We start from the raw sequence: 16,079 nt of genomic DNA, 5'->3' as shown, positions 1-16,079 counted from the left end.
TTAATGAAGCTATGCCATTTTTGCCACAGGTTAGTGTTTTGGATTAGTGTCTGGAAACAACTCTTTCCTACTTCAATTTGCTAGAAAGTCATTAAAGACAGAATATTTCTGTGGCTAGGAGGGAATGGCACTGTATTTTTCCCTGTACATGATGAGCAGGCTGGGTGCAAAATCCATTCTGAATTTCAGTTGTGTGTGAATTCTCCCCTAAGTACACTGTGACATGGAAGATTTAAATGGATATATGAAACTTTTGTAGAACAGAACTGTGGAATATATATTTAGAAGACAAATGAAAAAGCACAACAGAAGCATGAAAAGAAAGAAATCTGCTGTGAAAATATTATTTGATGGTAACAACTGGCATGCACCAGAATTGCTTGAAATTGCCATGGCTTTTATTTTCTCGCAATTTAGGGTATTTCATTACAAATGTTGCCAGTGAAACAAGACAGGAGAGGTGTAAAAAGCCATGAAATGTTTTCCTTTGTATATGTGATTACAATTTGATTCCTGTTTAGTTTCAGTTCTTAACAGAAAATGTATAAACGAATTGTCAAAAAGAGTGTTTAAAATGTTTTATTATTAGAAGAGAGAGAATACTAGAACAGGCTTTTCATGTCACTGTAGTTAAAGGCAAGAAAAATACAAGAATACAAAAATTGTTTACACAGAACACTAGAGCTGTTTTGGGATCTTGTGCATTGGGTCAGAATAGGAGAATTAGTTTGGTTTTGTTTTTTTTTTTTAATTCTACTCTTAGTAGATTTTAAAAAGGAGAAAAGTGTATTTCTGTTTGGAAAAAAAATAGTTTTTGCAATCTTACAGAACCAAAGTATGGTCTGACAGCATCTCTTTATGTAGTATACGACCTTTGCTTACAAGTGTGGTAGCGATACTGCATTAAATTGGCTGTATTTGTTCCCTGACCACCTAATTTTTTTTCCTAGCATTTCTAGGAAAGATATGGGAGAACTGGTCTCTCTCAAAGTATTATTTGGTTCCCTGTAGTCACATACGTAACACTGTGATTTCAGGAATCTTGTACTTTGACAGATCTCTTTTCCTTAGAAGCATTCATAATGAACACATGTAGGATTTTAAATTTTTTCTTTTTTTTCCCCCCCCATTTCCCTTCTAGGTACCTGGTTCATTGTCTGCAGTCAGAGCTTAATAATTACATGCCAGCATTCCTTGATGATCCAGAGGAAAATAATCCTCAAAGGCCTAAAATAGGTTAGACTACTTGATCTTTTCTTATGTCTTCTAAGCTATACAATTAATTAGTAATAAACAGAATTTTTCTTAACAGTGATATGACATTTATAAGTTGCCCTAACCTGTGTGTAATTGTTTGAATCAATTTTGTATGGATGAAAAGAAAGAACAGTAGGGACATTCAGATTACCTGTATGGGGTTTGCAAATCATGGAATAATTTAGTTTCGAGGGAATCCAGTGTTTTCCTTAAGGCAGGTACAACTGAATCAGGTTGTTCAGAGTATTGCCCAGCTGAATTTTTAATTTCCACTGAGGGATGGAGATCCTACAACATACTTGAGTAACTTATTCCATTGTTTGACCATTCTTATGGTGAAAATACTTTTCCTATATCTGACTGGAATTTCCCTGTTGCAATTTTTGTGTGTGTTTGTCTGTTGTTCTGTGCTGTCACCGTGCGCCTTTGAGAGCAATCTTGTTCTGAACCCTCCCATTAAATAGATGAAGACAGCAATAAGCTGTGCCCTTAGCCTTCTCTTGCCCCAGGATGAACCAAATCCACTCCTCTGTCCCTCTTTTATGTCCTTTTCCTCCAATCCACTAATAATCTTGGTGGCTCTCTGCTGAATTTGCTCCATTAAATTGGTATCTTCCTTGTGCTGGGAGGTCTAAAACTGGAACTGGTGTCAGTCGTCTCACAAATGCTGAATGTGTAGGAGGGACTGCTTCCCTCTCTTCTACTAGCTTCACTGCTGCTAACTTAAGCTTAGTATGCAACTGGCTACCTTTCAAGCAAGGGCACGCTGCTTAATCACATTCAGCTTCATTTACCAGGATCTCAACATCATTTTCAACAGGTCTGCTTTCTGTCCAAACGGCCCTTAGCTTATACTGTTGCATAGACTTTTCCTTTCTCAGATGCAGGTTTTGGCAGTTGCCTTTGAACTTTCTGAAGTTCTGTCAGCCCATTTCTCCAGCCTACTGAGGCCCTTCTGAAAAATACTGCTGCCCTTCAGTGTATCAATATTTCCCCCCTCAGCTTGGTATCATCTGTGAATTTGCTGAGAATGCACTCCATCCAGTCACTTAGGTCATTAATAAAGTCATTCAACAGTATCAGTCTCAGCCTCAATCCATGAGGGAAGCCACTAATAGCTGACTGCAAACTGGACTTCGTATGTACAAATCCACCAAGTCCAGTGGTCTAGCCAGTTCTCTACCTACATTATCTACTTATCCAGTCCTTATCTCAGCAATTTCACTATAAGGATGCTGCGGGAGACTCTGGCAAAGTACTTTCCCAGGTAGTAAAGTTAAGCTGAGTGGCCTTGTAGACTCATGTCAGGGATCCCTGCCACGATACTTTAAATATGATAGTGCTTTGCAGCAATGTCATCCTTCCTGGGCTGTTTCTGTCCATCAGAGCGTTCTGGTCATGTGTGCTATCCCACTATGCCTGTAATCTCAGCTCAGTGACTGTGTTCAGACTTCCGCCGCCTCTTGTTGTTTTCCATGCTGAACACGTTCATGTGCATGCCTCTGAGATAGGACTCCCTGTTCTGCTTTTCATGGGGAAAGTGTGAGAGCCTCTTACATGATGTAGCCTGATGACTAAAGGAGAAAATGGAAAACTGGAAAATGTTCAAGTTTTGAAGGGATTAACCAGGGATAGGTTAGGAAGAGTTAAGAAGATGGTGGCATTCTGAATAATTGACATAAAGATCTGCAGAGCTATTAAGTGCAGTCATTCTGTTCAACTACAAAGAGTATTTATACAAAATTCATACATACTTTCTGGTCTTTTGGGTATTAAGCCTCCTGCAATTGCTTTTTTCCTGCACTGAACATTGAAGGAAGAATATAAATATATACTGGTTTGGTTTTAGTGCCCTATACTGTAAGAGAGAGAACTTTCTGGAACACGAACCCTGAAAAAGTCGCAAACTGATACAGGAATAAAGGCACATGATGTTCATTATTTCAGTTATTTTTGAGCTGCTTTATAGATTCCTGTCCTATAACACACAGATTTTTTTTTTTTTTTTTTTTCAGTCACAATCCTGTGTTTCAATGATAAAGAAATTAATTTGGTGATCTCTTCAATAGAGATTTCAGATGAAAGTATTGCTTTAAAAGAAGGCTTGGAGATAAATGTTCTACTTGCATTTATATATTCCACCAGAAAGCACATAAGGATGAACAGGAAGACTCTATTGCTCCTTACATAATATTGCAGTGAACTAATGGGCAAAAGGAAATTTTAATAATATTTTTAAAAAGAATATGTAAACAGGAGATGCATTCTGCAGTTTAAGTACCTCATGGAATGCAAATAGTTTTTGCTGAAATTTTTTAATACAATTTGTTTTTTAACTGCAACGAGCTGCGGAATAATTGCAATATGCATTTGAAACAGTAGAGTATAAAGTTTTAATCTTGTTATTAAAAATAACGGAAATTATTAAAAATAACTTGTTATTAAAAATAACGGAAAATTAGTTTACTCAAAGGAGGACATGATTTAAGTGTCAGATACAACCGATGATATAGTTGTGTACTAAATATTTCCTCAGAAGATTTTATTTTAATTTCAGGAGTTCAAAAACTTATTTCAGCTCTCAGTTTAATGTTGCTTCATCTTCAAAACCATGAAACAGTAAATTTATTTCTGAAAGTGTGTGTAAATTAAATACATATAGGTTCCACCTAGTGTTCACCAAATTGAGTTAGATGTCAATTGTACATTGCAATATGTGAATGTGATTTACTTTTTTGTTTTATCTCTGTAGATGATGTGCTGCATACATTGACTGGAGCTATGTCCCTCTTGCGACGATGTAGAGTGAATGCTGCTCTGACTATACAGCTCTTCTCCCAGCTGTTTCATTTTATCAACATGTGGCTTTTTAACAGATTAGTTACAGCCCCAGATTCAGGGTTGTGTTCACATTATTGGGGGGCTATTGTTCGTCAGCAGTTGGGCCATATTGAAGCCTGGGCAGAAAAACAAGGTTTGGAATTGGCTGCTGATTGCCACTTGAGCAGAATAGTGCAGGTGAGTGTGTTTATTTCTGATTAACACTTTTTGAATAATTGTATATTCAAAGAGAATATCTTTATATTCTGTATTCCTAGAGAGTAGCATATGGACAAGTGTAGTTTGTGTGAACCAGTCCTGGAACACTGAGGTAGCATGCAAAGGCATAAAATTTGTTTTCAGCAGCATTACTATTTAAGTTACAAGTTAAATTAATAATTGTTTTAGCCAACATGCTGTTCAGTTTAGTTTATAAGACTGAACTACAACTATGCTGAATAGAGACAAGAAAAGTAGCTGAAAAATTGGTATGCCTCATTTAGGATAGATTCAGTATTAATTAGTCAGGAGATATATTTATTGGTTGTTTTGGGGATATTTATGTTGCTTCTGCAACAAGTCTGGCTTCTTGCTTTGTCTTTTCCCATCTCTCAGCTAAAGAAAACTCAGAAACAAAGCTTAAGGTTTCATTCTAGTTTGGATTTGTCTCCTATGACTTTTTTTTTTTTTTTTTTTCCCCTCTCCTAGGCAACCACATTGCTTACCATGGACAAATATTCACATGCAGATGTTCCAAATATTAACAGTACTTGCTTTAAGCTGAATTCTCTGCAGCTACAGGCTTTGTTGCAGAATTATCACTGTGCTCCGGATGAACCACTCATCCCAACAGTAAGTCTCTTCTGTCACTTACTGTGCTGTTTAACGTACTTGAGCAATATAGACTTAAAGTGAAAATACTGGCTGAGAGTAGCTGATTGTTGATTGTTTTGGAATTGTTAAGAGAAGAGTTAGAATGGGCAATCTGCTCTCCATACAATTAAAAGTATTGGTGATACCAGCCTGTGTCTGGCCACCAACTTTGGTGGGTGTACTTCACTGCAACTCGAGCGGGATATTACCAAAAATCTCTCCTACATCACGTTGGAACGTAAGGTAACACTGCATGTTGATCATACTCAGAGGTGTCACTGCACCATTTGTAGATGAAATCCAGTGAGGCAGTAGAGGAGAGGTGCACAGAGCACTCCCGAAAGCTAGTTCTATGTATAACCACAAGGAACAAAGACTGAAATTTTGACTGCAGAAATCAAATGGAAGAAGCAGGAACACTAAGGTTTTTTACTTGTAAAAATGCATGAATCTTGATCTTCATAGAAGCCACGGACAGATTTGTCCTTTGATGGACATGTATGTAAGAGAGAGAGAGAGTAGTGTTGTTTTCAGAACTGTTTTTATCTTGATATTTAACATATAAATGATGATTCTAAGTTTTATCCATGGGAAACATCTTTTTGGCAAAAGTCAAATGAGGTTTTGTGTTCCTTGTAGAATTGTAGTCATGTGGATGAAAACTCTTAAGGTAAATCCTCATTACAGAATAGTTGACTGATTTCAAAAATCTAAAAGATTAAGATAATCTGTTATTTATGTGACTGAGTGCATTGTCTACAAAGTCTAATAACTTTGGATACATCTGTTTATTAAATCAAAGATATTAATACAATGGTTGTGAAGGTGTTAAGGGGTAGTTGTAGCTTAGATATATTTTTATATCTTGACTACCAAACCAAAAAGTCTTTTGCTGAACAATGTAGCTTATATTTCCTGTTTACACATAGGTAGAAATCCAGTTTACTGTTATTGTTCTTTAGGGACCTCCAAAGAAATACAGTGCTAGATTTGACAGATCTTCTTTGTGTCAGAGAGAGGATTATAATATGGCTAGTTTGTCCTGTTGCAGTGAAGTGGTATTTGGGACTTCTTTGCTCTTTGCTATGAAAAACACTTGCACTCAAACTCTTACTTACTGCTGCCAAATCAGAAAAATTTCAAGACTTGGAATTTGTTCAGAGGAATATAAAATGTATTGACTTCTACATACTTTAGTTTGATGTAATTCTTTTCAAAATTAGCACCTTTTATGGTAAAAAGGCCCTTCTCAAAGAGCACTTCCAAAGACAGACTGAATTTATCCAGCTTCCCCCTGGAAATTTGTTGAAAATGAACGTTCAGATGAGAACACTTACATGGTGTTGTCTCAACTGTGTTCTGTGCTGTGCTCCAGTAATAAAACTGTTCTATCAGGCTTACAGGTTCTGAGTTGCATGTTAACATAACTGGCATGAGATTAAGACCAAACTTGGTCTTGGGAGCCAAGTAGAAGTTGTAGGAGACTGGAAATCACATCTGAATCTTTGGTAAAGCAAATACTTGTAGTAAAGGAATCTATATATTTGTAGGAGCCTCACATAAATTAATGGTAGTAATTCTGTCTTGATGCCAGTAAAATCATACGTGTCTGGGGTGAGCTCTCTTCCAGAAAGAATGCTGGTTAACTAGAGGTAAAGATACTTTTTTAAGTATTGATGCTGCCTGCTCCTTCAGATGTAGCAATGAGTCAGACCTGGGGTGATTTCTCGGTTCCTAAGGCAGAGCATGCAGCTTGGAAGAGACTGAGTGCTCAGAGAATTGCTACTTACACCTTTCTAAAAAGTTGCCTGTAACTTTTTTTTTTTTAATTTTACTTCACAACTGCATACTTTCATGCTAAAACTCCAGCCAGGCCAGCCTAAGGCATAAATGGTAACAGAAAAATGGAGGAACTGCTTGAGGAGAGAGAGAGAAGAGCCTTTCCATTATGCACGCTTTCAAATAATTTGGGATAAATAGAAGTGTGTAGAAACAGAAAGTGCTACTTGGACCTCTACTTTTTGTGAAGTTGTAAGAAATCTTATTTTTGTTAACTTAAGAATTAATTTTCCTCAGTTCATACAGTATAGTAACAGATACGCAAGGTTGTGCACCTGGGTCGGGGCAACCTCTGGTATCAATAGAGGCTGGAGGATGAAGGGATAGAGACCAGCCCTGAGGAGAAGGATTTAGGGGTACTGGTGGATGAAAAGCTGAACATGAGCCAGCAGTGTGCGCTCACAGCCCAGAAAGCCAGCTGCATCCTGGGCTGCGTCAAAAGAAGTGTGGCCAGCAGGTCAAGGGAGATTATTCTCCCTGTCTGCTTCACTCCAGTAGACTGGAGTACTGCATCCAGCTCTGGAGCCCCCAACATAAGAAGGATGTGGACCTATTGGAGGGAGTCCAGAGGAGGTCCACAAAGATGATGAGGAGAGGGCTGGAGCACCTCTGCTATGAGGACAGGCTGAGAGAGTTGGGGCCGTTCAGCCTGGAGAAGTGAAGGCTTCAGGGAGACCTTATAGCAGCCTTCCAGTACCTCAAGGAGGCCTTCAGGAAAGACAAGGACAAACTTTTTAGCAAGGCCCGTTGTGATAGAACAAGGGGTAATAGCTTTAAACTCAAAGAGAGTAGATTCAGACTATACAGAAGGAAGACTTTTTTACAGTGATGGTGGTGAAGCACTGGCACAGGTTGCCCAGAGAGGTGGTGGATGCCCCATCCCTGGAAACGTTCAAGGCCAGATTGGATGGGGCTCTGAGCAACCTGATCTGGTTGGAGATGTCCCTGTTCCTTGCAGGGGAGTTGGACTAGGTGAGGCCCCTTCCAACTCAAACTATTCTATGATTCTATATCCTATTGAAATCTTACAGATATCTCTAAAATGTAGAAGGAAGACTACTGTGTGCTACATGCAACCACAGTAGCTACACTGTGAAAAGTACACTGGTTTCTTAGAGCTTTTTTTTTATATTAAGCAGAACAATTGTGCACCGAATGTAAAACTTAAGTTATCCGCTGCACTTGAGTGATACTGCTCTTGTGCTGCGTGCTATTGTGCTACAGTGCTATTTGAAAAAGCAGATACCTATCTTAAGGGATTCTTCACATTATACTGAGCTCCCAGGAAATGTAGAATTGAATTAGTTCCCTAGAACTTCCAAACTATAGAACTATATATGGCATTGGTCCTCCGTGGGCATATGTGTCGTGATGGAGCTGAAAATCCTGGTTTGCACAAGTAGTCTATTTCTCTTCTATATATTTAGTCTTACAGAAGTATATATACACTCAACAAAGTGTCAAAAATTTTAAAGCTGCCTGTGATTCCACCTCTGCATGTGCATGTTCTCTGCTATATATTTTTAAATGCAGTCCTCATATCAAGTAAAAACATGCACCACAAGTTTTGAAAATACTGAAGTAAAAGTAAATGCTTGTGTTATATTTGCTATCTATGTAATCTATGGGTTTTAATCAACTAAAACAGTGCAGTGTACTAACTGCACATAGCGGAGCTCAAGGAGTTTTCTATCTGATAATGTATTTTCCAAATTCCTTTTTCTTGCAGTCTTAGTATTTTCCTGTTAATTTTTTTCCTTAATGAAAATTATCCCTTTGTAGTAACAATATATTTCTGTCTTTTGTCCAGGAATTGATAGAGAATGTAGTAACTGTTGCAGAAAATACGGCTGATGAACTTGCTCGCAGCGATGGCCGAGAAGTCCAGCTGGAAGAGGATCCTGACTTACAGCTGCCTTTTCTTTTACCAGAAGATGGCTATTCCTGCGATGTTGTCAGAAATGTTCCAAGTGGTTTACAAGAATTTTTAGATCCACTCTGTCAGAGAGGTTAGTTCTTCTGTTGTCCTACAATTATCTTCTTTCTTTGATGTAGTGAACACAGAATGCAAAATATATTTTAGTTAAATGTAAACCACTTTATTTTTCTTTATGTATGTTTTAATCTCTTTATACTGTGTTCTTCAAGGGTTTACTTTTGCAACCCATAAAAAGTATGCAGAATTTTTTTAATCTTTACCCTTTCTCTCTGTCCCTTTCATTCACTTCCAAGGTTCTGAGTAAGCAGTGCTGAGTTACTAGTGCCTACTGAAACTTTGTTTTGCCTTTGCTCCAGAGCGTTTTTGGATTTAGGTGACAGAGCAGGAAAAATTTACATAAATGTAAATTTAGCAATATTTCAGCAATTTCAGTCAAGTTCCTTTTAGAGCTAATGTGAATTAAATAGTTAAGTAACTTTTTTTTTTACTCATCAGCTGCTTCCATGTAATGTTAAAAAACTGTGAGCATAAATAGTTCTTCTAATGTTCATCAACACCAGAATGTATGGTTTGGGCATTGGTAGTCAAAAAAAATTTCAGATGAGTACAGATGTGTTTGGGTGAAAGCGACCTTGAGAAAGTAAAGCAGGGGATCTGTCAGAGCATTTACAGTGAAAGAACAAATTATGATCCTTATCTTGTGCTACACAACTTAATTTGAAGCCTTTTTGTTACATAATTTCTTAATAATTTTCTGCTTGAAAAGCAACTGTTTAAAAATTTCCATAGGAGTATCATAGTAGGTAGGACAGCAGAGGAGGCTATCAACAAAGCGGACTTACTCTATCCTACAGTGAAGTTTTGCAGTTGTTGGTTACGACTTAGTTTATAGCAAAGCCATATTCTTGCATTTTAAAAAAAAAGTAGGAAACTGTTTTGAAAGTACAGTGAGTTACAGAGGGTGTAGTCTTGAAACTAAAGAATAGTAGATTTTTTTTTAATTAGTAAGTATAATTCATTTGCCATACGAATGTCTGTATGGTTATTATAAGTAAGACCTTTTTAATGCATACGTTCAAAATTTTACTCTTTAAGTGTCCCTTAAATTATGCTGAGGAACTGGTTTGCAGTAAATTAGTGTAAACTGAATTGCTGAAAGATGGTCTTTGTGAGGAAAAGAATCTCATCTGTTTGGATGGAGTGATTTGTAATTTGACTGTAATGTGGAGTCTCATGGTCCGTGATTTGGGAGCAAATGTTGGATACCTCTCAGCTGCTGTGGCTCCTTTTTTTCAAAAGTTTAGGAATTGCTCAACAGAGAATAAATCAAACAACAGCTCACTTTTAATTGTATAGTTGCATTTTAAAAAGTAGCGAGTCCAGATGAAGCTTCACCTCTGCCAAATCTATGCTGAGACTGGTTAGCTTGACTCTCTGCAAAGCAGAAGATTTCTGTGGTGCCATCTTATTCAGGGTTCTGCTAGTTTGTACTCTGAAAGATGACTTGATATTTCATGTCTCTTTTTTGAGCCTGATTGGTACAAGCAATATTTTGCAGCCCAAGAGTTTTCTATGAGCTTGTACTGTTTTTAAATACATACGTTTCTCAGAAGCTGCAGCTATAGGACTGTAAAATTTTGTAGATACCATAAAACTGCAGTGAAGCACACATAATGGCATCTAAGATGCAAGATTCAACATATTGAATATAAAAGGATAAATACTGCTATTTGGTATTTCCTTGTGGCAGATTATTTGATTTTAATTAAGCTATTTTAAAAAATACCATAACTGTGTTGATGTCACTTTCTCTTTTAGGTTTTTGTAGATTAACACCTCATCCGCGGTCACCAGGCACATGGACAATATACTTTGAAGGTGCAGACTATGAAAGTCACCTGTCACATGAGAATGCTGAGCTAGTAAGTGTTGATTCAGTGAATAATTGTCAAAACTAATATCTTGGCAAGCTGTTGTGTTTTGGTTTTTTTTGTAATGAGTTTTAATCCTTAGTAGGAAGAACATGTAGTTCATCAGTGACTTGGTGAATTTGAGGAACTATTTGCACGTTTTTGTAAGTCAGTATTTTTCTAGACTGTTACTGATATAATTTTCATGTAAGCAATCTTTGTCATGTTACCTCACCCTGGAGGTAAACAGTGAAGAAATTACTTTTAAATAAAGGCAAAAATATATATGGACATGCATTTGTAAATAACTTGTAATGTGAATGGAGCTGCAGGCTGCTTTTATTTATATAACTGGCAGTTACCAACTAAATGTTCAGTATTAAGTTGTAATCTGGTACTTTTTTTTCCTGCTAGATTTTCAGGAAAAATTCATTAGTTTTCCTTGTCATTATATTTACTGAAGAAGAGTTTCACTTCAGTGTGAAGTGTCTTTTTTTTCTGTTGTAGGATTTTGTTTTGTTTTGTGATAAGTTTTTTTGTTGCTGTGGTTGTTTTGTGGTTTTTGGGGAGGGGGGTTTGTTTTGTTTTGTTTGTTTTTTTTTTTTCTTAATGTGATAACCAAGAACATCAAAGTTACAGAGCAACTGGTTTTGGAAAGATGGTGGCTTTATGTGAAGTAATTTTTAGAGACACTAAACAGAAATAGCTTCATATTTATAATTAGTATTTCAATGAAATCAAGAAGGCCAACATGAAACTAGAATTATGTTACTAAGGCCTTCTGTGAAAAATACTTGCCCCTTACTATTCAAAGGGATTTGAAAGCTTCATTTACTCTGTTCAGAACCCGACATTTGTTAGATGACGTTATGCAGCGTTGCAGCTGTGGCCTAAAGAATGTGTTTATAGACACTGGTAAGCCAGGCTCTGCAGGCTTGGTATCTTGGTAAACTGGCATTTGACTGAGGAAAATATAGCAGAGCTATATAGCTCTTCCTTCCTGGTTGCTCTAAAGAAATGCATTTTTCAGAGCTAGTAGAGACAAAAAATCGTCTGAAGTTCTGCTAGGTACTTGCTGTTCCTTATACTAAGAAAAAGTTAAAGTAGAGTTCTGGCCAGTCTTCCTTAAAAAGCCTTGATAAAGAAATGCAGCCTAAGTGGATGCATGGAAATTAATACCACGTAGGGTTGTTCAAATAACCTGATCTAATAATTCTTCTCTTTGTTGCATGTATGTTAATTGAATGTGCTAAGCTGGAGACTTCTAAAAGTCTTTAGTCTTGGTGTCTGAGCAGTGCTCTAAATGCCAGTTCACAAATCGCCTTTTTGTGCAACATCTACGTAATCTAAATACTAGGTAAATGGTCCATTTTATAGCTGTGAGGTTGTTTGGTTTGTTTTGGTTTTTTTTTTCTTTTCCCTTCCCCTCCCAATTCCCCCTCCCCAAGCCAAAAACTGTTCTCATAATTCTGCTCCTCTTGGTAGTCTAGGCAGTTCTCAAATTTTCACTGAAAAATTTATTTTATTCTTAGACCAAGAGAGAAATTCAGTATAGACTAATGGCAAAGTTATGTTGCTAGTGGCTTACCTTTTCCAATGTGTATGGTTTTTGTTGAATTGGTTTAATGTTTCTATTTAAATTAATGGAAAAAAGTCTAAATAAAGTAGGAACAGATTCTGTTCTTCTGCTATCGTTGGCACAGGAGTGCTAGAATACTCCTAGCTTAAAAACTGCTTGGTTTTCTAATACTTGAACTTAATCAAAAAGTGTTAACATTTTTTTTTTAATTCATTTCTTTTGCTTATATTTTTACTTTGTCATGGGTCTTATGGAACTTGCAGTTAGCAGGTTTCATATGAATACAAGCTAGGGTGCTTTCTTCAGCTAGTGAAGACTGATGGCAACTTTTTGAGTAGAGGGAATTGGCAATGTTGCAAAGAAGTAAAAACATCGCTGAACATGTTTAGGGGCTCGGACTGTATTTGAGATAGTTTTCAGAAGTTAAAATTTTTGGAACTTTCTTTCAAGGCTTTAACTCTGCCTTTGAAATTAGTTGGCCTCTTAATATCTTCACAGAACTACTATCTTCTGGATGCAGCACTGAAAACTGAGCTCTGTGTAGATCCCCCTCACATTTCTAGTAGGGGCCTACTGAGTCTGAACTTTAGGTTTCATTAAAAGTTGCTGTGGTTTTATAGACCATTTACATTTCAAATTGTGAATCATTAATAATCTCTTCACTGAATTAGAGAAGGAGAAACAGTGAGTAGACTTCAAAGCTTCAGCAGTGTTCACAACATAGGTGTAGTACTTGGTAATGTGAATCCACGTTAATTAAATGTTGGAGATTCTACCTTTAAAATGGAGTTACAGACATTTAGGATGCAAGATCTTCTGCTACACTAACAGCGTAGATGAACTATTTTGCGCAGTAATTTTCCTAGCCTGGCAGTGAATATTAACTCTTAGTCTCTTTTCTTCTTTCCCCTTCCCTGTTTGATAGGCTCAGCCTTTGAGGAAAGAACCTGAAATTATCACTGTAACACTGAAAAAACAAAATGGAATGGGCCTGAGCATTGTTGCTGCCAAGGTATGGAAGTCAGTTTGTGTAAGTGTTATTTAAAAAAGTGGGGTGTGGGTTTTTTTTGTTTTTGATTTGGGTTTTTTTTGGTTGGTTTTTTCTGTTTGTTTGTTTGGGTTTTATTTTGGTTTTGTTTTTTTTTTTTTGTTTTTTAATCAGCCTGCTGTGGAAAATGTTAATGGAAAAATCTATTTCCTTTAAGTTTGTTGTGCACATCATGTTGATCATACTTTTAGTCTGGCTAGGGAATGTTTCTGTAAAATGCACAGATGTGATGAGGAAGCATAATATGGATATAGTTACTATGACATTTAAGTTATGTCTACTACAGGCTTATTCATTTTTCAGAACCAAAAACTGGCAGTGTTATTAAATGGAATTAATAAACAGGCTTATTTACCACCTCTGCTGAAAGGTAGTGGAATTATCTAGGAAAGAAAAGCAGTAAATATAAAGAATAAAATGTGTGTATTATTTTTTAATTTGATGAATACGTAAAATAATATAAATATATACATTAAAGTTTGTATTCTTTCTGCTGTGAAGACAACACCTTATCTTTTTCACAGTGTACGGATGCATGTATGAGTTCAGTTTTGCTTCTTTATAGTGGAGAGCTGCAGCATATTAAGTAGCTTGGTGAAGGAGGGTACGCCTCTTGCCCTGACTTGCCGAAGTTGTGGGTGTATGCTGCTCTTAATAGCACTAGATAGTAATGTATAGAATGCGCGTACGACTCCAGCCACCAGATGGAGGACTCCACTAGTTGATCGGTTTTGCTTTATTAACTGGATCACATAGCAGATACAGTCTTTGGAGTTTTAAGCTTGTTATAAATTATGCAATGGTGATATCTGAAAGTCCTTGTAATTATGTGGTGTACAACAGATAAAACAAGTCTTCCCTAATGTCTCTTTATTATATAGTATGTAAAACTTCAGAATGCTGTAGTCCTCCTTGGCACTTAGTGCATGGGCTGAAAACATTGTTGTTTTACTGCTTTTAAGTTATCTCACACAGTTAATTGCCTCTAAACAACAGTATTTTTTTTTTCTACATATTTGCTCATTTCATAGTCTGTTCTTGCATGGTATTGGCTTTATTTCTGACATCTGTAGAGGAATACCAAGAGTCAGGAGTATGTTGCTAACAATCAGCAGTCGTGGAGGAAACTATTCAGGATTTGAAAAATGTAACTCAGTATTGTGCTCTTATTTTGGTGGAATGGGTTAATAATTTGAGAAGCAAATACTAGATCTTGAGATACGCCACATTAAATATGTATCAGATTTCTGATTGCAATCTGCATTTCTATTGAATATTTCAAAATGTGTGGTGGAAATTATTTTTTTTTCACTTTAAACTTTGAAATCTGATTTCTCATATGGAAGCAGGATATAACGGGGGGAAAGTTTTTTTCTTTTTCAGTAGAGTTGGCTGGCTTCTATACGTTGTTTTAACAGCTGACACTCTTACTTTCCATTAGCAGTGTGTAACAGTGCTAATGGTCAGTGTATAACCTTGATTTGAAAGTTTTTTTACAAATTATTTAACCAATTTCATGATTTCTTTAACGTGATCAGTGATGAAAGCAGCAGTCTTCATCTCAGCACAGTTGCAGAAACACTCACTAGTTCAGGCAGTGATTGCGTTACATCTTACTGCAGTATTGGAATTCTGATTTTAAAACGGTTCTATCTTAAATCTTGATCTGAAATAAGCAAAAGGCAGATTTTTATTTCAGTTTCAGTGTACGTAGAATAGAAAGTTTTGCTTAATTTGAAGTCAGCACAATCTTTATTGGATAGAAATGATCATTTCACATTAAGTGTTGAAACAAGTTGCTGTAGTAGTTAAGTAGGATTATTTTCAAGGGGTTATTTCAAGGGGTTCTAAGTTGCTTATTCTAAGTAATTAATAGCATGTTTTTTCCCATAATAGGCTTCATAAAAACAACAGAGTAAGGAGGAATACCCTGGCATTAATTTTCTCAGTCTGGCCAGAGCAGAACAGAGTAGATAATTGAGTGAGTGTGACTGAGAAGGTAGCAATAGTGGGTGGATTTTTTATCATGTTGACTTTTACTAATAATTTGTCGGACAGGTCTCAAGTCATTTATCTTTTACCAACATAAAAATTAAAATTCTCATTTTTTTCTTTGAGGAAAGCAGAGGAAGAAGTCCAGTAGACTATTTGTTAAAATTTTCTAAACAGCAACTGGATAAAATACTGAAATGTGATGAAAATAGTGTGAGAATAGATTTAGGTTTTTCAAACTTTTTAAATAGTAAAAAGGTTGGCTATCAAATGCTCATGTGAAAGAAAGCACCTTATAGTTGAAGAAATGAAAACTCATGTTTATTTTCAGAAGTACACAGTTACTGCTGCCATGCACAGCCACTTTGACGGCTGACCCAATCACATTTCTTGAACTATTGGTTTCTAGAGTGCTTCAGAAGTCCTGCAATAAAAGAAAATGCAGCTTTGCTTAGGAAAGCAGTTGGTTTTTTTTTTTTTTTTTCCCTGTGATGTAACAAAATAGTTGCTCTCAGTAATGTGCTGTGAGAATGCCTTTGCATGTCAATGCTGACCTGCCTTTCTTGTTAAGTCTTAAGCTCCTCATCCTTATCACTGGCTTTGGATGAAGTTGGTTAAAATGCAGGTGGCTGATATTCTAGAGATGGATGAAACAGGCAGATTCTCAGAGATCATAGAGAAAAATAATTCCTACTGACTACTTTTCTTCCTTCTACCCATTGCAAAAAAAATCTACATTCTCCTAGTAATCTGTGCTCATCTCTGAAGAAACATCTAACAAATTTATCATTTGATAATTCTTTGAGTTTTTATTAGTTTACA

The 16,079-nt window shown here is 36.5% G+C and overlaps 1 protein-coding gene across 20 annotated transcripts in view; it reads left to right on the top strand.

The window, feature by feature from the left end:
• Positions 1–16,079, top strand: part of AFDN (afadin, adherens junction formation factor) — a 127,062-nt gene that overhangs the window by 71,110 nt on the left and 39,873 nt on the right. For all 20 annotated transcript variants that reach the window (XM_086743861.1, XM_086743860.1, XM_086743855.1 and 17 more), the window contains 6 exons: positions 1,142–1,236; positions 4,010–4,275; positions 4,786–4,929; positions 8,600–8,798; positions 10,547–10,650; positions 13,143–13,229. In XM_086743861.1, coding sequence (XP_086599987.1) covers positions 1,142–1,236; positions 4,010–4,275; positions 4,786–4,929; positions 8,600–8,798; positions 10,547–10,650; positions 13,143–13,229 — 895 coding nt within the window. The remainder of the gene's footprint in view (positions 1–1,141; positions 1,237–4,009; positions 4,276–4,785; positions 4,930–8,599; positions 8,799–10,546; positions 10,651–13,142; positions 13,230–16,079) is intronic.

The sequence above is a fragment of the Chlamydotis macqueenii genome, chromosome 3, assembly GCF_036417535.1.
Source record: "Chlamydotis macqueenii isolate bChlMac1 chromosome 3, bChlMac1.mat, whole genome shotgun sequence".
NCBI classification, from domain to species: domain Eukaryota; kingdom Metazoa; phylum Chordata; class Aves; order Otidiformes; family Otididae; genus Chlamydotis; species Chlamydotis macqueenii.
Note: the sequence above shows the minus strand (reverse complement) of the source record. Positions and strands in the feature narration are given on the sequence as shown.